General features: G+C 30.5%; 3 protein-coding genes across 3 annotated transcripts; all 3 read right to left on the reverse strand.

The window, feature by feature from the left end:
• Positions 1-1,608: 1,608 nt before the first annotated feature.
• On the reverse strand, positions 1,609-4,090 carry LOC111703872 (osmotic avoidance abnormal protein 3). The gene is made up of 3 exons (XM_023475949.1): positions 3,985-4,090; positions 2,064-2,143; positions 1,609-1,734 (listed from the first exon to the last, which is right to left on the reverse strand). The coding sequence occupies exons 1-3, from the start codon at positions 4,037-4,039 to the stop codon at positions 1,609-1,611; spliced, it is 261 nt and encodes an 86-aa protein (XP_023331717.1). The 5' UTR covers positions 4,040-4,090.
• Positions 4,091-4,197: 107 nt separating this feature from the next.
• Positions 4,198-15,566, reverse strand: LOC111703873 (kinesin-like protein KIF17). Its single transcript, XM_023475950.1, has 15 exons — positions 15,462-15,566; positions 14,589-14,643; positions 14,142-14,208; positions 12,169-12,240; positions 11,726-11,801; positions 10,734-10,818; positions 10,217-10,319; positions 9,252-9,370; positions 8,602-8,681; positions 7,946-8,004; positions 7,077-7,132; positions 5,988-6,030; positions 5,525-5,610; positions 4,759-4,866; positions 4,198-4,282 (listed from the first exon to the last, which is right to left on the reverse strand). The coding sequence occupies exons 1-15, from the start codon at positions 15,478-15,480 to the stop codon at positions 4,198-4,200; spliced, it is 1,113 nt and encodes a 370-aa protein (XP_023331718.1). The 5' UTR covers positions 15,481-15,566.
• A 4,034-nt stretch (positions 15,567-19,600) lies between these two features.
• LOC111703887 (early growth response protein 1) lies at positions 19,601-21,332 on the reverse strand. The gene is made up of 2 exons (XM_023475972.1): positions 21,038-21,332; positions 19,601-20,837 (listed from the first exon to the last, which is right to left on the reverse strand). The coding sequence occupies exons 1-2, from the start codon at positions 21,239-21,241 to the stop codon at positions 19,722-19,724; spliced, it is 1,320 nt and encodes a 439-aa protein (XP_023331740.1). The 5' UTR covers positions 21,242-21,332; the 3' UTR covers positions 19,601-19,721.
• Positions 21,333-22,374: the final 1,042 nt, after the last annotated feature.

Below are 22,374 nucleotides of genomic sequence, written 5' to 3' on the forward strand. Positions count from 1 at the left end.
TTTGAAAGTGTCTAGTCCTCCAAAATAAAACTAATTTTTATGAATTGGGCCACGTTAGGGCATAAATGTAGTATTGAATTTTAGTAAATCGAAAAAAATAGTTTCAATTGAATTGAAGTTTACTTTAGTCTATCCATTTGTTATGCCCTAACGTGGCCAGATTTGTTAAAATAGTTTTATCTACAAGAATAAAAAGAAACTTTTAAACATATTATGACCGAAGGGCGAGGATTTCGAGGTGGTTCGGGCAAAAATATGAGGAGAATATGGCTCGGACGAGAAGTTAATATTTTGATGATCTCTTGAGAATTCCGTGATCACTGGTCCAAGGCTGTATTATCCAATCTATGTCTAGTTAAAACAATTCTAATATCAAACTAGCGAAACCATTTCGAAATTGTAAACATTATGATATAAACATCATAGACCAACTTTTTGATAGTTTTAACAAAATGTCCATAATTGCTAAATTGTTTTGGTAAGTTCGATTTTACGAACACAATGTTAATTTAGAATAAGAATAAGTATTTTCAGTTTGTCTTTTAAAAACATAAAAACTAAAACTTTGCCATGATTGTCGTCTTCATTCGTACGTTCCTCCAATTTTGGTATTTGGCTTAAGCATTTTTCTAAAACTGAGCAGAAAACATTTGCAAACAAAATTACAAATCAATATTAAATCCAGTCTGCACTGGATTTTGTAATATTTTGGAATCATTCCCTTCTTTTTACCTGAGGGTTTTTATTTCATTTTGTAGCTCTCGGATCATTTGGTCTTTTGGGTCCTTGTCAACATTCATGACATGTCGAATCTCCGCCCATCCCAGCTCCCGGTATTCAGTCATGTTAGGACAGTTGAACTAGTAACAGCTCCGACACAGGGAGCCTCTTGACTCCTTTATGATGATGACGCAGATACTCAATTAGCAGCAGACAGGCTTACCCGAGGGTTCCCAGTTTATCATGCACTCCACTTCCAGAGACAACATAATCGCTCAAATCCAGCATGATAAAGCTGCGATCTCTGCCTACTAGGTTGGATAAGCCCTGTTGCCCCAGTTCCTGTTGATCTGCTCCACCAACATGAAGCTCTGCAACACTCCCATGAAGTACCATCAAATATCCATCCATAATTCCTTTGTTAATTTCTAAATCAACCAATTTTAACTCCGCCTTAAATGCAAATATTTCAAAACACTTGTTTTTTTAAATAAATGTTAGAAATATCCATTTTAGATCTCTTTATTTTATTATAGTGACTTTTCAAGTCAACAAAGATATATATGGAGTAATTACTGGAGGAAAAAAAATCAAAAACAAACAATAAACCCTACAAAGCTTAGCTCTTGAATTGAATTTCTTAGCTCTAAATTTCAAAAATTCATTATTTTGCATATTTGTTTTTTAATGTCCTGTAAATGTTACACTGAGTGAAGAAAAACATTTCGCGATTAAAGATATACAAACCTAATGATGATATTTTATTAAGAAGTCATTTTTGTTATGCAAACATCTCTTCTTGCAATGCTATTATAGTTGAAAGCAATTTTTTAAATATAACCAAATAAAGCACTTTATTCTACATATAAAAATATAGATATAGATATTCTACCTGTTATGAACTGATTTAGTCGTGTGCGCGTATTTAAGAGTTGAAATAGTTTCTTCAAAATTAGTTTCAGCGGGAGACAAGCACGCTATCATCATGGTTCGCGCGTTCCCTCCGAGTGAATCCTTAAAATTCATTATTTTTTAACTATTGCGCATTATTATTCAATATTTTCTTACATACAAAATTTTGGCTTGTCTGTCTGTTTGATTCTAACCAATAAATGTCAAAATAGCAAAACCGATTGGGCACAATTTTTTGTGGAAACTCACGGTCACATTTCAAACTTAGATTATTTGATAAACAGAATTAGTAGTTTAAAATATCTAAAGTCTACGGCGTTGGTTTGAAAATATAGGCATTAGAAAATCAGAGTTTGCGGCAAAAACTCAATTCCTTTGTTACAAACACGAGATTAAATTCTAATACAATAATTTGGAAATAATATATTGACCTGCAGAAGTCTTGTTAATTTACTCTCTCTGTATGGAACATGTCCAGGCTTATCCTCTGATAATGCTTGAATAACTTTACCTAAACAAATTAATATTTTGACAATTTAAAATAATAATTTTATTACAGGGGAACTCACTTAGGATGAGTTTGTATAATGAAGACATAAAACTCTCAAAATATGACGACATTTTCAAAAAAAACAAGTCTTCTACTTGTAGAATATAGTTTTTTTTTGATGACTTATATAATAATTAAGCAAAGAAAGATACAAGTTTACAGTTGCAGTTGCAGTTTGGGCCGCCGTGGGGTGTTTAAGGTTAAAAGATTTTTCTCCAACATTTATAATTTTTTAAATTTAAAAAAAACTTTTTAATTTTTTTTCAAATTATTTTTTTTTCCATAGGCAACGCCTGACCCTTCAGCTAGTTACATGATATTTTCTTATTTCCTAATTAATCATTTTTTAATTGTGATTTCTCTTTAAACTTGAAAGTGCTGCAGATTTAGTGGAGGAAAAACGACAATATCTACCTCAAATTACGGGAGAGAGAGGGATTTACAGAGTACTGTTGTGAATCAGACATACCCATTTTATATAGAGGGTTACTTGAAATTATGTCTGTGTTGTTAACACCACAAGAAAATCGTCAGACATTTAAGCATACTACATAAGTTCAATATCACAATGTTTGAATTATTAGCATTATGAATGTTTTAGGAAAAATATAAAACTTCTTTTATAGTTTGATTAATGTGTCTGGAAAACCCCATTCTATAAATAGTATAATAACAGTAAAACACAATTATCATTAATGAACAGCGTATTGTTGTTTCTATCCAAACGTTAAAACGGCTGTTAAAAACGTTTTTTTACAATCCTTATATCGTTAAAACCTGATATCTAGACCTTTATTATATTTCACTTTAAATTCTGCTAATTAAAATATCTAATGTTTACACCATCAGGTTGCAAAGATAAAGGGAGTAGAAAATTTGAGTTTGAGAAGTTAGATTAGAATTATGAAATTTTTCCTCGACAAAAAAATGTAGATATAAATTATTTTTTTTAAACCAATTTAAACCCAATAATTCGCGAAATATAGGTATTTATTTTTATTATTGCGTCTCATGAGAATCAATATATAAATATAAAATTGTTAATAGTGTTAAATTTGAAAGGACCCGCCCAGAGACAATAAAAGAAACAATTTTATATAAAACAATGAGCTAAATTAGCGATGTAGATATACTGCTATTACAGTTTCCACAGATCCACAGGTTGGGGTTCCCGGTATATCTTCTTGTATCCTGGGTTTGAAATCCATCTATCCCCTGTGCAGATATTTCTTGAACCCATGACTAGAAGCTCATCTGAAATACTGCTCCTGATATTGACTGCTTCTCAGGACACAGATCGACCGTCATAATGTAATGAATATCCTGTAACCCTATATCTGTAAACCTGAACTATGTTGTACATTATTAATAACCTAACTACGCTTTCCATTAATTATCGACGTTTGTAAATAACTACGTAACATGATTATCTTTACTACGCTATATATAAATAAATGCTAAAACCTCTTTCACGATTTAGCTAAATACGGTGTAAAAAACTACATAAAACTTGTAATTACAATCATTAACTTAACCTGTATCATAGAATTCAAAATAAAAGTCAGTTGGAATAATACTCCGCTTTGATTACAATGTGAGAGTAATTATTTCTTGGTAAGGAAACAAGAAGCGTCCTGAATCACTTTCTTAAAAGATAGATATAGATTAGGAATTACATTGAGTTGCATCTTGTAAGACAGATTCCTAAGAATACAGACTGAGTCGTATCCGGTTTGATATAGACTATGGTATTCCAGTGAACCTTGAGTTCCTGATTGAGATGTATCTTGTAAGACAGATACCTGAGAATACAGACTGAGTTGTATCCTGATTGATATTGACTATGGTATTATTCATGATGAATCTTGAGTTCTAGATTGAGTTGTATCATGGGAATTTGGAGTTGGATTTTCTCCATCAGAATGTTTTTAGGGTAAGTTAGGTTTCTAGTAAACCTTAACCCAGTATACTTATTATTATTATTGTGTAAAACAACGTGAATACAGGTATGTTTCTCAGAGTTTGTGGCAAAAAAATACGTTACCAGTCTTTCCATGACGTTCACTCCCAGCCAAGTCAACCAGGTTCAATTTGGCTTTTCTAAAAATGATTATTTAAATCTTTTAGTTTCTTATTTTAATTATGATTAAAAAAATTTCAGATATTTTTTAAAGATAATAATAATAATATTTACTTAACTCTACTCTCTTTTAATTTCTCATTTCATAATCTGTTTTCAAAATCAGTTAATCTTTTTTTATTGAACCCATTAAAGATGCTTATTTGATGCACTATTTTTTATTGCCTATCTACATGTAAAAATATTATGTACAGTACATATGTCTTGTTATAGTATACTACAAAATGTAATTTTAAATAATCATAGATGTTGAAGTTCTGAAGCCTAATGTATCCCTGAAAAAATTAAGAACGCTACCCCAATTACTCTTCAATGCAATCATGTACACTGTAAAAATAGCAGCATGTACTGTACTGTACCTTTGATGTTGATGTCCAAGTGGATCAGATGTACACTACTCTCATGTACATTGTAAAAATAGCAGCATGTACTGTACCTATGATGTTGGTGTCCTAGTGGATCAGTGTACACTACTCTCATGTACACTGTAAAAATAGCGTGAGATCTAGAAGAATGAGAGTTCATCGTTGTTGCGGAGGTAACTCTAAAGATAAAAAGGTTAAGTGGAATCTCTAAAAAAGTGGCTGATTGACTTTATTTTATACAGATTCAATTCAAGAAATAAAAGTATTTATCACTTTCCACGCTAGAAATTCGATAAAGATTGATGGGTACCGTACAGTGAATAGAACATGCCACTCTATGAGGGTCCCATGTTATTTTCATGTGCAGTCCCTTTAAAAACGCAAAAGACACTATAGAACTACAGGATTATCCACAAAGGATGATACTTCAGAGACGACTGTACGGAATGTATACTGTCTCGTATCTTGTATATAGGATTCCCTGCAACTTTTTGTTTTCCTTGCCAAATCATTAAGTACACCGTTAAAAGCTATATTTAGGGCAGAAGACAGGATTTAAGGTCGTCTTTACAGTCTGATCCTTTGTGGGTAGCCTTTTATATAATAAGAGACAAAAAGAAAATATTAGAGAATTTTTAAAAAAGCAACAAAAAATAATTTAAGAAAAAAACTTTTAATTTACCCCCCCCCCCAAAAAAAAAAAAAATATAAATAAAATTTCTAGATTCCTTTGAAAATTTAGGATGTAACACAGCACTCTGATATTATAACATTTTACAAATTGATCTAGTTCAATTCTTATAGTTTTAAGTATGAAAGGTTTATTATAAAGTTGACCTGTTTGCAAGTCCAACTCTCATATAGTGAGCACATGAGGATATAGAATCCACAGGATGTATTGTCAGTCCTTCCACCTTCTCCCCCTAGATAGATATAGGATCAAATAATAGAAAATAATGGGACTGTACACGTAGTTTCAATGGTGCCCGTAAAAGCTTTGTACCAACAAGAATGAATAAGCTTTCCGCGTTTTTCATTTTTAAATTTTATTTTTTTCAACTCCATGGTTACAGTGTTAAACAATTTGTAATATAGCAAAACGACAATAATAAATCCATTATTGATCAAATATTTGTTTTAAATTGTCTCGTTGTGAATCAGATATGGCCATCAGTGTACCTAAGAGTCCTTTTTTAGCCATTTTCATTTTTTTGTCTTGAATCATTTTAGAAATTAGTATCTACGTCAAAGCTCTGTTTAAAAACTCTAATCCTTAAAATCCTATAATTTGATTGAATACCTTAATTTCTAATTTTTGTGTTGGATCTTCGCTAAGAATATCCCTGAAACAGTAACAAACTAAATCTGATTATTATTTTTAAACAAAAATGGAGAAGTCAAAACTTTTTGGAAAATTATCGTTAATCTTGAACCTTTATCTTGATATTTATTGTGGTGACTGTTAAATTGAAGATAAACGCTTGATTTCTCAATTAAAATTATCCCTTTTCCCGATATTGTTGAATTTTTCAGGACAAAGAAAAAACCCGCGAAACTATTGTTTTTTTTCTGTGACAAATGATGTTTTCTTCAGAAATCAATGTTGGAATATGTTTCTTCATTTATCAAAGTTTAAAGGAAATTTATTTGATAAATAGAAGACAAATTTCAAAGTCCGGGTTGGTGTAAACAGCTCTCCAAATCTACACGAAATCTTACAAAATTAAACATTAGACACAAATTAATTGTTTTCAACACCTCCATATCTTGATTCATGATTTGGTTTGGTTTAGTTCCTTGTAGATTTACCAAGCAACCCTGTCTAGTAGGAGTCAAAGTTGTTAAAATAATAAATCTGCATTAGAAATTTCTTGTTTGTATTCTTCTGCATTAATGCATGTAGATACGTAATCATGTAACAATATAACTGATGTTGGGTTCTATTTTATTTTTTTTAAAGGACATCTAATATTTTTTGGTATGTTATTCGTACATTTTTTTAACACTTTTTTAAGTCATATTCCATCTAATAAATCATCATAAACATATAAAAACAGCTACTGTCGTCATTATAATAAAAACATACAAATTAAACAATTTTTGGATAAGTTTAAAAGAAGTATTCGTTATATCTTTGTTTTAAGAACTTTAATTGTATCTTTAATTCTAGAAGGAATGAAATCACTATTTGACTGTAAGAGTATTTCTTTATACCACTGTTCACTCTGTTGGAAAGAATGTTTTTAGGGTAAGTTAGGTTTCTAGTAAACCTTAACCCAGTATACTTATTATTATTATTGTGTAAAACAACGTGAATACAGGTATGTTTCCTTCCTTATCTTGTTTATACATTGTTAGTTGGTTAAAAATATATAGAAAATTGATCTACCTTATTTCTTCATTATATATTTCTAAATATGAAACTCTCACATCATAGGTCGTATCCTGGCCCAAATCAAATTTATAATGTTTAGAATTTAAAAAAAATAAAAAATTTTCCGTTAATAACAAAAATGAATAATTGAAAAATATAATTGAAAAGACTGCATTAGTATTTGTTTATTTTTCTCTTCAGATTTGTCTAAACATTAAATATATGAAGTTTCTACAAAAGAGGAAAATTTCTTTTAATTTAGACTTAAAGTGATGAACACTTATTGTTGATAATTCTTTTATAAAAACGAATTAAAAAACTTACTTCTTTTGTTTTTAATTTTTCTGAACTAACGAAGCTGGTTTTTTAGACAAAACACGATGGATTTAAATAAACGAACTGTTAGTGAACTATTGAAAACGAAAAACTAACCGACTTTATGTTAGTTTCACTGAAAAAATCCATCGTTTTAAAAAATATACTCTAAGTAAGTTTGTGTTTTGACCTAAAATTGTATTTAAACTATAAACAGTAGGCGGGGCAAGAGTCTAGATGTGGTTGTAGTGGGCTAATCCATTAAAAAGCAAGGGGAGTTAAAGAGACCGTTCACTTATTTGGGTAATTTCATGGTAATCTAATTAGCCTATTAACTATTCATAGGCATTAGTCTTACTTTTCAAATATATCTACGACCGAAGAAAAAGCCGATTTGTTGTTTAGAATTGCAGCGGAAAGGTATGATACCTTTTGCAAAGACACTATTAAAAATATTTTTCAGTAGCAGCAGTCCAATAAAATCTAAAATTATCATATTTCAAGGACATCATGTGTCAGCCAATGTATAATAAAATATAAAAACTTTTGCCAAGTAAACATTATCATTCCTGATCTTCGTCGGCCTCTTTTCCTTCAAAAATATGAACTATTGCACGCGGTATGATTCCTAGAAAAATAGATATTTAAACAGTTGTCGGAGTTTGTATCAATACAATGAAGACGACTTTTTAGCTTTAAATTTCTTAAATTGTTTTTTTAAATTACCTTTTTACAAGTTTACAAGTTTACAAGTTTACAAGTTTATAAGTTTACAAGTTTACAAGTTTACAAGTTTATAAGTTTACAAGTGTACAAGTTTACAAGTTTATAAGTTTACAAGTAAACATTAAAAGAATCTGATAATTGACAGCTTCTCTAACTTTTATAAGTCGAGTAAAAACCATTTTTACTTTCGAAAATCAAAAGTCAAAAACGACAAAAAAGATCTCTGAAAAAAAGGTTTTGGAAATAAAGTCCTAAATTTGGCACTGGAAAGTCCTGTGGAAGGCTCAGGACTTTTTACTTTGGATATATTTTTTTCAGGACTTATTTCCTGAGACTTTGGTGATAGGAAGAAAGTCTCCATTTTAGGAAAAAAAGTCCCAGGAATCTAAAACTTAGGACTTTATATCCAGATACATTTTGTCCAAGGACTTCAGAAAATTGGGACTTTTTTATTTACGTTTTTCCAGAAACTTTCTTACATAATTTCTAACTAGCTGACCTATATGATCTGGGTCTTCCTGCATTGTAAATGATTTTCCGGAACCGGTCTGTCCATAGGCCAGTACAGTAGAATTGTACCTAAAGTAACATTGCACTTGGAGTACATACAGTACAGTAGTATTGTAAATAGAGTACATATACTGCAGCTGTATTGTACCTAGAGTACATACAGAATAGTAGTATTTTACCTCGAGTACATATAATACGGGTGAATTGTACCTATAGTACACATTGTAACATATAGTACAGTAGTAATGTACTTGGAGTACACCAGTGCAGTTCCATTTTATCTATAGTACATTTAGTACAGTGGTATTGTACTTAGAGTACACAGGAAAATAGTATTGTACCGAGAGAACAAACTAAACAGTAACATTGTACTTTGAGTACATACAGTTGCAATATATATAATATAATAAGATGCTAATAAAAAATGTATTTCCTTCTTATTAACTTAACAGCTTCCCTTTGTTTACATAATTCAAATATGTGTTGTATGTACTATGTAGTCTTAATAAGATGCAATTCTGTAATATGACGTCGACAGCATGGTATTGGTAAATATGCCTACCATTGTATATATTGGAGTACATACTGTAGAGTTGCAATGTACAGTGATTAAAGCTGTTTTACTTATTAATGAATTACCCTTCTAGAAAGCTCTGAACCAATGAGTATGGAATTTCATTGTATATTTGTGCTGTAGTAGTTGAAGCATTGTAGACACGATCAAATACAAATGTAACAGATTTTCTTGCACTTCCATTCTAAACAAATAGATCATTATGATCTTCCATTCTAAACAAATACATCATCATGATCTTCGATTCTAAACAAATAGATCATTATAATCTTCCATTTTAAACAAATAGATCATTATGATCTATCATTCTGAACGGATAGATCAATATGATCTTCCATTCTAAACAAATACATCATTATGATCATCAATTCCTAACAAATAGATCATTTGGATCTTTAATTCTAAACAAATACGTTATTATGATTTTCCATTCAAAACAAATACATCATTATGATCTTCCATTCTAAACAAATGCATCATTATGATTTTCCATTCTAAAAAATACATCATTTTGATCTTCCATCGTAAACAAATAGACTATTATGATCTTCCATTCTAAACAAATACATCATTTTGATCTTCCATTGTAAACAAATAGATCATTATGATCTTCCATTCTGAACAAATTTATCATTGTGATCTTCTATTCCTAACAAATAGATCGTTATGATCTGCTATTCTAAACAAAAAGATCATTATGGTCTTCCATTCTAAACAAATAGATCATTATGATCTTCCATTCTAAACAAATAGATCATTATGATCTACCATTCTAAACAAATAAATCATTATGGTCTTCCATTTTAAACAAATAGATCATTATGATCTTCTATTCTAAAAAAAATATCATTATGATCTTCCATTTTAAACAAATAGATCATTATGATAGTCTAATTCTAAAAGCAATATTAAATGCAAGCTCGTTGGCAAATAAAACATATTATTAGGGAGGCATTGTTATTTTTATTTATCTGTCGATCCGCGCCAACTTTTCCACACGAAAAATAAAGACGACTTAAAATGCTGCAACCTGTTGTTTTGCTGGAGGACACAAGAGAGTACATTCATTGTTGATTTCATCCATGTAAAGAATATCTTTTGCTTCCTCCTTGATTTCACGAACATTTAATGGTCTAAAACAATACTGTCAACACGATGGAAAAACCGTTAATTGTAAACTGACGATTATGTTGATTTGTATCATTCAAATCTACAATATGCTATGTATATTTGAGTTCGTGGGTGAGGTAAAAGCGAAAAATTAGTTATCATGTTAAATTAACAAAAAAAGAAGACTGTCCCAAATGGGCTTATCCAATATCGTAATTGTTAACCACAAACCCATTGAAAAATGAACAAATGTGTATAATGCGAGAAAAATCAATGAATATCTATATATTTTATGCTAAGATAATTAAGCCTTGTGAAGCTGGTAATATTGAAATATATTTAAATATGTATAATGTAAAAGACAAAAAGGGACAGTGCACAAAAATAAAATGATCCAATTTTCTAGTAAATTTACTTTTCTAAAACTAACGATTTACCTGGTTCGAACAACAACTTGTATTCTTTTAGATTCTGGTTTATTCCAGTCTATTCTTTGGTTTTTTATTCGATTTCCTCGAGAATCTAAACAGATTTTGGATTCTTTAATATAATTATAAAAGAATATTTTTACTCTAAAAATGAATCTGGAACAAAAAAGGCTTGATCAATCAAATAAGTTTAAAGAATGCTTTGACTGGAAATTATAGGGATTTGCGAAAAGTCAAAGAACGGCTTGACCTGGAATTTTGTCTTAAATTTGATCTTTTCTTTATTGTCATTGTAAGTGATTTTATCATATTAATAAAGTGAGTGTTCGCTAAAAAGGATATAGGCTAAAATCGGATCTATTTTGATCAGTTCTCAGTTCTCTACTAATTTTGCTGCTATCAATAGCGTCTCTATGATCGAATAAGCAAAAGGTTTAAAAATCTTAATGTTATGAGCGGCGAGTGGAGCATGTAAATTAACTATGTTGCATTATAACACTGAAACCGTGATATATTAAATTTAAAGGTTGCGAGTGTAACTTTTGAAAATATTCATTCCAATTCAATCTTGTGGATTTTTGATAACGAAGACGACATCAGTTAATAGTTCTCCTCGACTCTTCCCTCGAGTGCAACAGATTGAAAATGCCGCACAGCCATTGCGATAATATCTATATAATAATTCTCTTCGCTCATATATATTTGTATATATTTTAGCTATAGCTGGTTGGCCAAACGGCTGGATCGAACAAAAGCTAAAAAAGCTTCAACATTTTAATTCAAAAATCACATTTTTTAAAATAAAATGTTTTTCCAAATTCAATTTTTTTTACGGGTAACGCCAGGCACTTCAGCTAGTTATTTTTTTTATAAAATAAATAAATTTTATTGGACTTCTCCTTTCTAAGCAATAGCATTAAGCTTTTTCAACCATTTCCTTTTTGAAGATGCGCATATATACAGAAGTAAAATTAGAATCAAATTTTCAAAAAGTTAATTACCAACTTGACCCTCTTCACTGACATCAGTTTGTACTTTGGCTCTCTCTCTTTCTGCTATCATTTCAGTGTGCATTTCCTATTACGAAATCAAGTCATCTTCCATGATTTTTGTTGCTGAAAAAAAGGCTAAAACTTGCGATAAAACACTTTTGAACTTTTCCAACAATCAAATTGTAATAAAGAACGCAACGTGTAAAATTTGTGTTGTAAATGCATATTATTTGAGATTTGTTCTCTTCTTATCGAAATCCAATATACTTTTCAAATATATCTTTTATTCTACACCTCCCAGGATTTATTTCTCAAAATTTAGAAAAAAATAAGTATCTCTATTGTATTTCATATTGTAGTATATTACATTTTGGTTCAGGGATTACTAGAATTTCCATATCAAATCAAATGCAGGCCGTTTAATAAAAATTCTGAGTAAATAATAAAAATACCTGTTTAAGTTTTGCCCTATCCTTGGCAAACTCATTTTTCATTTCCTCCGCTATTTTTTTTCTATGCTCTGCCTAGAATATAATATTTGTTTTCTATGCTCTGCCTAGAATATAATATTTGTTTTCTTGTACTTTGCCAAGATTATAATATTTGTTTTCTATGCTCTGCCTAGAATATAATATTTTTTTTCTTTGCTCTGCCTAGAATATAATATTTGTTTTCTATGCTCTGCCTAGAATATAATATTTGTTTTCTATGCTCTGCCTAGAATATAATATTTGTTTTCTATGCTCTGCCTAGAATATAATATTTTTTTCTTTGCTCTGCCTAGAATATAATATTTGTTTTCTATGCTCTGCCTAGAATATAATATTTGTTTTCTATGCTCTGCCTAGATTATAATATTTGTTTTTTTTGCTCTGCCTAGAATATAATATTTGTTTTCTTTGCTCTGCCTAGAATATAATATTTGTTTTCTTTGCTCTGCCTAGAATATAATATTTGTTTTCTTTGCTCTGCCTAGAATATAATATTTGTGTTCTTTGCTCTGACTAGAATATAATATTTGTTTTCTTTGCTCTGACTAGAATATAATATTTGTGTTCTATGCTCTGACTAGAATATAATATGTGTGTTCTTTGCTCTGACTAGAATATAATATTTGTTTTCTTTGCTCTGACTAGAATATAATATTTGTGTTCTATGCTCTGCCTAGAATATAATATTTGTGTTCTATGCTCTGCCTAGAATATAATATTTGTTTTCTTTGCTCTGCCTACAATATAATATTTGTGTTCTTTGCTCTGCCTAGAATATAATATTTGTGTTCTAAGTTCTGCCTAGAATATAAAATTTGTGTTCTATGCTCTGCCTAGAATATAATATTTGTGTTCTATGCTCTGCCTAGAATATAATATTTGTGTTCTATGCTCTGCCTAGAATATATAATATTTGTTGTTGTACTTTTCCAAGATTATAATATTTGTTTGTGGTACTTTGCTTAGATTATAATATTTGTTTATTGTACTTTGCTTAGATTATATTTGTTTGTTGTACGTTGCCAAGATAATAATATTTGTTTATTTTACTTTGCTTAGCTTATAATATTTGTTTGTTGTACTTTGTCAAGATTATAATATTTGTTTGTTGTACTTTGCCAAGATTATAATATTTGTTTGTTGTACTTTGCTTAGATTATAATATTTGTTGTTGTACTTTGCCAAAATTATAATATTTGTTTGTTGTACTTTGTAAAGATTACAATATTTGTTGTTGTACTTTGCCTAGATTATAATATTTGTTTGTTGTACTTTACCAAGATTATAATATTTGTTGTTGTACTTTGCTTAGATTATAATATTTATTGTTGTACTTTGCTTAGTTTATAATATTTGTTGTTGTACTTTTCTTATATTATAATATTTGTTGTTGTACTTTGCTTATATCATAATATTTGTTGTTGTACTTTGCTTAGATTATAATATTTGTTGTTTTACTTCGCTTAGTTTAAAATATTTGTTGTTTTACTTTGCTTATATTATAATATTTGTTGTTTTACTTTTTCAAGATTATAATATTTGTTTGTTGTACTTTCCTTAAATTATAATATTTGTTGTTGTACTTTTATTAGATTATTTGTTTTGTTGTACTTTCCTTAGATTATAATATTTGTTGTTGTACTTTGCTTAGATTATAATATTTGTTTGTTGTTCTTTGCCAAGATTATAATATTTGTTTATTGTACTTTCCTTATATTATAATATTTGTTTGTTGTACTTTGCTTTGATTATAATATTTGTTTGTTGTACTTTGCTGAGATTATAGTATTTGTTGTTGTACTTTGCCAAGATTATTATATTTGTTGAATGTTTTTTTGCGTGAAAAATTACTGTGCAGGGTGGGGTTGGGTTTGGAAGGGGATTGGTGTCCCCCCCCCATTATTGTAATCTGTTATTCTAATGTTAAAGCTTGCCTCCTCTAGTTCTGTTCTCATAAGTTGTCGTTTCATCTCTGCCGAAGTGACCGAAGGTGCTCGATTTCTAGAATAAAAATAAATATGGTAACAGTGTTTTATATTACTTGATAAATAAAGTCGAAAGAAAAAGGGTCGAAAAAAACTTACAGACATTTTAACTTTACTATAAAATGTGACAAATCACAAAGCACAATTTTGTCAAAGTTATAAAGTTAAACAATTCTAATATAATAATGTCTTTGTTTTATTTACTTCTTAAGAACATTGTTTGATTTTTGATAAAGAAAGATCAAAACAAAGTAATTTTGAAATTTTATGCCAAAAATTTAATTTGTCTAATTTTAAAGAATTATATAATTCGTTTTAAAAGAAAAACAACAAAAACTGCAAAATGAAAACAAAAATCATTTAAAATCTAAAATAAGAACTTGTTGAATGTATGACCTTATTATGCTGTATCGTCTTCTTTTTGGGCTAGGATCTGGGGTCATATCCCCTCCTGCACCAGGTTTTAATTATATTCATCAATTATATTTTATTCATTTTTTTAGACAAACTTTTATAATTATAGTTTTTGTTTCAAAATAAACCGATTAAACTTCAAATTTAGGGCACTTTGCGCACCTTGTCAAAATATAATTTTTAATTTTTTTGTTCTAAGAGACTTTCCAACTCCATGCAAAAATGACCTGATTGACAATGGTCTTCTTAAAAGTTTTAGTTGGCCAATAGAGTGGAAGCTAATCATGCTTTTTTAAATTTAAAATTGTGTAATTCTGATAATTCATATATGGTTTCTCTCAGTAGAAATGCGCAAATTACTTTAGTCGATAAACCTAAAATGTAATTTTTTAGAGTAATAAACATCGATATCTTATTCATACTTTATCAGTCGAAGCTTATATCGGACATGGTCACATTTGCATGTATGAATTGAGCTCACTTGAAACTAAAAATCATAAAGGTCGATGTTTTTCAAGAAACAATTGGTCTCTATTGGTTCAGCCGTTGTTTATTGGATACACACAATTTACAAACAGACAAACAAAATTTGAAAATGATTTTTAAAAGAAATTACTTTTACTAGTTTTGAATTATTAAAATTTGCATAATTTATTTACATTGTATATATCTATTGATATTTAATTCATTCTATTGAGATTAAAAATGTGCTTTATTTGATTTAAAACTTTTCAAAATAATCAATGACGAATCTAAAATATTTTTTTAGTTGAATTGAAATAAAGAAAAAAATAAGAGAAAGCAAGTTCAAGTTAATTTTAATCTTATTTAGTTATTTCCTCTGAAAAAAAAGACCTGAGCATCCATTTCCCATACTGAACAGTAAATCCAAATATTAAAATCTTCTCAGCAATTTTCTGTTTTCCATTTCTTCTAAATCTTAATTTAGAAAAGTGTCAAGTAATAAAGTACTACTGGAGTACCCGGTGTTGCCCAGGTTTACATTAGTTATAGTTACAGGAAGTATCCCTTGTAACTATTGTACCCGCGCGCTTGGTATTTAATTATGATTTTTTTTATTTTAGCCCATGTTACCCTGGCTCCCTGGGGTACCTATGTTACCCCAGCCCCCAGGGATACTTATGTTGCCCTGGCCCCCTGAGGTACCTATGTTACCCCAGCCCCCAGGGGTACTTATGTTGCCCTGGCCCCCCGGGGTGCCTATGTTACCCCAGCTCCCAGGGGTATTTATGTTGCCATGGCCCCCCGGGGTACCTATGTTACCCCGGCCATTTTGGTCTAACTGTTTGGCCAAAGCTATAGCGAACATATAAATATATGAGCGGAGAGCTTTATTATATAGATTAGAATCCAGGTTTTAAAGCTTAAATTGAAATAAAAATTGTTATTAACAAAACCTTTGATTTAGTTAAAATTTAATGAGCTTTCATTTAATATGGATAATTAACGAAATTGAAATAGAACTTTTCTTTTTGTATTAAAAGCCCGTTTTCATTAAAAAAAATTATTTCTTCATAATATTATTGGGTATAGCAAATTCAATGTTTAACTTATATTCTTCAGTGGGACAATTAATCATTTAAAAGAAAAACAACATGAAAAAGTATAAAACTAAAAAAGGTAAAAACAAATATCAGAATATCAAATGCCATATGATCAAAAATCTTTAAATGATCAAAAAACGTACGCTAAACAGTTAAGACAACTATTTTGCAAAAATATCATACAATTTTACAAGAAAGTTAATTTTAAAGTTTAAGGTATTCTTAAACATATTTTTATGATAAAACGTTTGTAAAATGCAAGCTCTCTCTTTCACGCAATCTATTTTTTCTTTTTCTTTTCTCTTCTTCTTTCTACTCTTCTCTTATATTTTCTTTTCTTCTCCTTCCTTCTCTTCTTTTTTCTTCTATTTTCTTTTTTTCCTTTTTTTCTCTTATTTCTTTTCGTCTCTTCCCTTTTCCCTTATCGTCTCCTCTTTGTTTTCTCTTTGTTGTCGACATTTATCCGGTTTGAGATGAACAATGCAGTATGATATGTTGTTATGATTTTTCTCTGATTTGTTTACATTTCTAGCTTGCAGACCTAATTATAACTAGGCATTTGATCATTTGGCATTTGATATTTATTATTTGATATTAATAAATAAGGAAAGATATATCTGTATGATAATGGCTATTGCAATTGCAAACATAAGTACAATTTCAACAATATACTAAAGGTGTGTTTTAAAATTGATTGGGAGGATCTATGTAAAGACATTTCAAGTGTAAAGTTAACTACCAAGTGTGTAAAGTTAATTACCAAGTGTATAAAGTTAACTATTAAGTGTGTAAAGTTAACTACCAAGTGTGTATAAAGTTAACTACCAGGTGTGTAAAGTTAACTACCGAGTGTGTAAAGTTAACTACCAAGTGTTTAAAAATAACTACCAAGTGTATAAAGTTAACTACCAAGTGTGTAAAGTTGTGTAAAGTTAACTACCAAGTGTGTAAAGTTAACTACGAAGTGTGTAAAGTTAACTACCAAGTGTGTAAAGTTAACTACGAAGTGTATAAGTTAACTACCAAGTGTGTGTAAAGTTAACTACGGGGTGTGTGTAAAGTTAACTACCAAGTGTGTAAAGTTAACTACCAAGTATATAAAGTTTACTACCAAGTGTGTAACATTAACTACCAATTGTGTAAAGTTAACTACCAAGTGTATAAAGTTAACTACCAAGTGTGTAAAGTAAATTACCAAGTGTATAAAGTTAACTACGGGGTGTGTATAAAGTTAACTACCAAGTGTGTAAAGTTAACTACGGGGTGTGTGTAAAGTTAACTACCAAGTGTATAAAGTTAACTACCAAGTGTGTAAAGTTAACTACCAAGTGTGTAAAGTTAACTACCAAGTGTGTAAAGTTAACTACCAAGTGTATAAAGTTAACTACCAAGTGTGTAAAGTTAACTATCAAGTGTGTAAAGTTAACTACCAAGTGTGTAAAGTTAACTACCAAGTTTATAAAGTTAACTACCAAGTGTGTAAAGTTAACTACCAAATGTGTAAAGTTAACTACCAAATGTGTAAAGATAACTACCAAGTGTATAAAGTTAACTACCAAGTGTGTAAAGTTAACTACCAAGTGTGTAAAATTAACTACGAAGTGTGTACAGTTAACTACCGAGTGTGTAAAGTTAACTAACAAGTGTGTAAAGTTAACTATCAAGTGTGTAAAGTTAACTACCAAGTGTGTAAAATTAACTACGTAGTGTGTACAGTTAACTACCGAGTGTGTAAAGTTAACTAACAAGTGTGTAAAGTGTGTGTAAAGTTTACTACGAAGGATGAACCAAGACTAAGACTGTTTATAACATTGAGCGGACAACGGTCACCACCAACAGAGAAAGCTAAATCATTGTCGAATATTAATTATTTATTCTTTTTTGTCAAAACTTAGCAAACCATTTCAGCAATGAATTTAAAACTTTTAAAGAATTTAAACGTTTTTTCTAAATCATTTGCAATTTCTTTAAACAACATGGATTAGAAATAATTATATTTGAATAAACGGAAAACATGAATAAAAAACAACTTCTTAACACTGCGCAATCAGCTTTTCCATTTTAAAATAGCTTTTTAAACAAAGCTTAGAACAATTAACTTAGTTTTATTTTTTTATTAATTTGATCAATTTATAACGTCGTCGTCTACACTCTCTTTAAAAATAAATTTAAGTCACAATATAAAGCAGGGACACCCTCAATTAAGCTTTCGGTGCGATATATGCAGCAATATGCAGTACTCTGACCGAAGATATATATATTGCTTAAATTGAGGCTTTAATGCAAACATTTTTTATTATATCTTAATAGGCTCCGAGTCTTTAAATCAAACTTTTCTTAAATCATGATGCAAATGTCGTCTTTTCTAAAAATTAATTTTAAAGGTGAGAACTAATCTAGAAAATAATATAACAACCCAGTCAATCTTACCATATAACGCTCAATTGTCAAGCCATGTCCTCATTAAATGTTAAAAGTTTGAACACAAAAAAATTTGATAATTAAACAGAATTTATATTAAATCTATACTTTAACCGTTTTCATAAGAAAAATGGTTAAATGGTGCGTAGAAGAGAAAATCAAAAACAACTTATTCTAAATAATCAACTCTTTAAAAATATTGTCGTTTTCTTTAATGCACCCTTTATTTCATATAGTTTTGTGGAAATTTTTAAAAATGGGTTTAATTTATAGAGTAGTAAATGATCACAAAAAGCAGACCATCAAAAAATGTATTTACAAGTTTGCAAGTTTTCTGTTGTAATATCAAGTGACCTTCTATTTTAAGATATGTATAACTAANTTCCTTTTTGAAGCAGAAATGCGCAAGTAAAGTTTTCAGAGAAATTTTCAAAGAAAAGATTATGGAGATCACATGCATTCTTCATAAAGGCTGTTAAGGGTGACGTACCGTTCTTAATCGGAAATGCCACTTTAAAAATATGAAGAGTTACTAAGTTTACAGTCCCTTAAATAAAACTATCAAAATCTCTACCCTTAGCCTCCAAAGTTTGTGGACAGGGTTACCCACAAAGGATGAGAAATTGATGACGACCTGACGACCTGGAGCGTTCTAATTGTAATGCCCGGCATTTTTAAAATATGTTAAACACAGACTACTTAATTTGGTTTCCGGTCTTTTAAAAAAATACTTTTTAGAAAAATAGTATTTTTCGGACATTTTTTTTTCAAAATCTGATCAATTTTATTACATAAAGTATTTATACTTTTATTTATAATTTGTGGTTTATTTTGTTGTTATTTTTTTATTCTTTTTTTACTTATTTTGATTTAAAATTTTTTTTTATTCTTTATTTTTTAAAGCCACCAAAAAGGTATAAGTGTTCCAAATACCTAATTCCTATAAAGCTTAAGCTCAAAAAACACATTGTCATAGTTACTTCTAACTTTCTTTGTAAAATATTATCATAAATATTATCATAATTTATTGAATACAAAAGGGCAATAGAAAATGCAACGGCAGTGTGTGTACTGTGTACTGTGTACTGTGTACCGGGTAGAGCATGAATAAGTACATAGAAGTAAACGTTTACATAAATTTGGAAACTATTGGAACATTCCTCTTTCCCGCCAATTTTGCTTCTCGTATTTCGTGCCTTTTAATGTGCTTGACAAGATGATCGGAGCGCACAAAGGGTCGAGCACACTTTGAGCACACAAACTTCTTCTCTCCTGTATGTGTGCGTTTGTGACGAGAAAGCTCGTCGCTGCGCGAGAAAGTTTTTTCACAGCCAGAAAATGGACAATTAAACGGTTTTTCTCCAGTATGAATTCTGAAATGAGCTTTCAGATGAGACAGCTTAAAGTAGCGTTTATCACATCCGGCAAAGTCGCAGGAAAACGCCTTTTCACGGCTTGAAGATTCCACTTTAGGGGCCTTTTGTCCTCTTTGAGGCAGAATGACCAACTTTTTAGGGCTGAGAATAATTTGTTGAGAGCTTAGAGCTGTATGAAAGACCTTAGTTTGACTTGGTGACATCACAGATGGTTTGAGCTGACTAGAAGTAACAATCCTAAACCCTTGGTTATCTAATCCCTTAGGTGCTGTATCCGAGTAGGACTGGAGATAGACAGGGTTGGGATCAGCATATTGAGAAGAAAAGAATGGATTGATCTTGCGATCCCCACCACGGTTGGTGTTCTTGGTGACCACCCAGTACTGGTCCTTCTTGCTTACATTGGATTCAGTCGGAGGAAGTTTAACCATTCCTACGCTGTCAGTGTTCTGAAGATTTTCATGGTACTCAGGATTAAGATCATCTTCAGTAGGGTTCCTATACTGCTTGTGACTCTCATTACTTGTATGAGTTATTACTGAAACTCTCAGAGGACCTACATTTGATTTTGTAGCTATACTAGACTGATCATAGTTTTTATGATCATGATCATTGGCATTACTTTCTGTGGACATAATATCACTTTCTTCGGGGGTTATTTTGCGCATGTTACTCTCCTTTGGGCTATAGACAAGCATGTCACTTTCTTCTTGACTGTAAGGTAGCATGTCACTTTCCTCTTGGCTATAAAGAGACATGTCGCATTCCTCTGAGCTGTTATGATGATCATCGTCAAGGGACCCAGCGGAAGAGGTTTCAGAGCCCCAGCTGTTAGAAGGAGAACCATAATTGTGGAAATCAACTAACATCTAAATAAGAAAATACAATTTAGCAACATAATCAAAATTTAAAACTTGGAATACATCCTTTTCTAGTTCTTTTGCTTCCCCCCCCCCCTCTTAAAAAGAGCATCCCCTATGACACAACGGAAGATTAAGAAATCAGAATCAGGGGGGAGGTTATCCACGGTAATTAGAATTGCACCATGAGTGTATACAAGAATGTTCACCTTTGCTAGTAAAGTTTCTTTCTTTGCAATAAAAGGGAAAATATCATCAGAATCTGAATACTCTGTCTGCACGGAACCTCTTCTTGTCATTGTTTTAGATTCTTCTTGATCAGAGTCTCCTCCTGACTCACTGGTAGGAGGAGTAGGAGGACCATTCTTCAGCAGAGCCATCAGCTCGGCGTGCCGACGTTTTTTCATAAACATATTTTCGGTCGGAGCACCCTTGGTTTCAGGATACCGAGTCTTGTTCTCCGATACACTAACTTAACTATACTAAACTAAACTTGGACTGGAGTTCCGAAGTACGTACTAGGCAGATAGATAGATATATCGAGATAGATAGATAGCCAGGTCGACTTATAACACGCTGTGCAAACGTGATATCAGTTTGTGTGAACGGTGAACATTAGGGCAATGCGTGTACCTTGTATATAATCTTATATATATACATCTTTGTTAGGAGAGAGCATTTTCCTTAAACACAGAACTACAGCAATATTGACCATTCTTTGTATAATGACCCAAACAGATATTTTTTCTTTTTTCTACGTATGTTTGTTAAAAATTATATCAAATTTCACGAGATGTGGAAACACTTATAGATTATAAACCAAATCTTATGAGAGAAACATTATAATCAAAGAGAATAGAATATATATTAGAGCGGTATTCTCAGTCCCTTTCAGCCTGAAAGGGAGTTCAAAGTGTACAAATCATGTAAATGCTCACAAATTATATGCAGTAGAGTACATTAATACAGTATGTTCCCTAGACTATCCATTTCAATTTCGAATTTTTTAAAGCTGTTAAATAAACTATATAAAATGAATTTGGGAATACAAATCATCATTTGATTTATAGTTATAATGGAAAATCATCGTTTGTAAAGTGAAAGGCATAGAGTCCATGTGAAATGATCATTGGTCACTTAGGAAACCAGCCTATTTCATAATTTGTGTTTCTTTTAATATGAATTTTAGATTTTCTATAAAATGATGTTCCAGGGTCCAAAAGGTTATATAGCGCAAATATGTGAATTACACCTGCAGTATGGAAACAGTACAACAAATTACACTTTTTTCTAGTAAATTCCATTCTAATACATATTCTATTCTCTTTGATTATAATCCCTAAGGAATGAACAAGGAACCCCCAATGTGTACTGCAATTTCTGGTAGAAATATAAACAACACTCTATTTGATGGTTTTGCTCTGAAAATTTCTCACGATATATTTTTCGATAATGGAAGATGCAAGATGGATAATGGAAGATGGTAGATGGAAGATGGATAATATGAGAGATGGAATATGTATAATGGAAGATGGGAGATTGAAGA

Source organism: Eurytemora carolleeae, unplaced genomic scaffold (assembly GCF_000591075.1).
Source record: "Eurytemora carolleeae unplaced genomic scaffold, Eaff_2.0 scaffold401, whole genome shotgun sequence".
Taxonomy (NCBI): domain Eukaryota; kingdom Metazoa; phylum Arthropoda; class Copepoda; order Calanoida; family Temoridae; genus Eurytemora; species Eurytemora carolleeae.

Excerpts from the sequence above, each read along its gene's own strand:
- LOC111703872 (XM_023475949.1), bottom strand. The coding sequence starts at position 4,039 with ATGAATAATACCATAGTCAATATCAATCAGGATACAACTCAGTCTGTA. Across the intron at positions 2,144-3,984 it reads AACTCAGTCTGTATTCTCAG|GTAAAGTTATTCAAGCATTA; the intron begins GTATCTGTCTTA and ends TAATTTGTTTAG. Across the intron at positions 1,735-2,063 it reads AATTAACAAGACTTCTGCAG|GATTCACTCGGAGGGAACGC; the intron begins GTCAATATATTA and ends ATGAATTTTAAG.
- LOC111703873 (XM_023475950.1), bottom strand. Across the intron at positions 6,031-7,076 it reads ATATATAATGAAGAAATAAG|GGATATTCTTAGCGAAGATC; the intron begins GTAGATCAATTT and ends TTACTGTTTCAG. Across the intron at positions 4,867-5,524 it reads AGAGTTGGACTTGCAAACAG|AGTTACCTCCGCAACAACGA; the intron begins GTCAACTTTATA and ends TTTTATCTTTAG.
- LOC111703887 (XM_023475972.1), bottom strand. The coding sequence starts at position 21,241 with ATGTTTATGAAAAAACGTCGGCACGCCGAGCTGATGGCTCTGCTGAAG. Across the intron at positions 20,838-21,037 it reads AAGAAACTTTACTAGCAAAG|ATGTTAGTTGATTTCCACAA; the intron begins GTGAACATTCTT and ends TTTCTTATTTAG.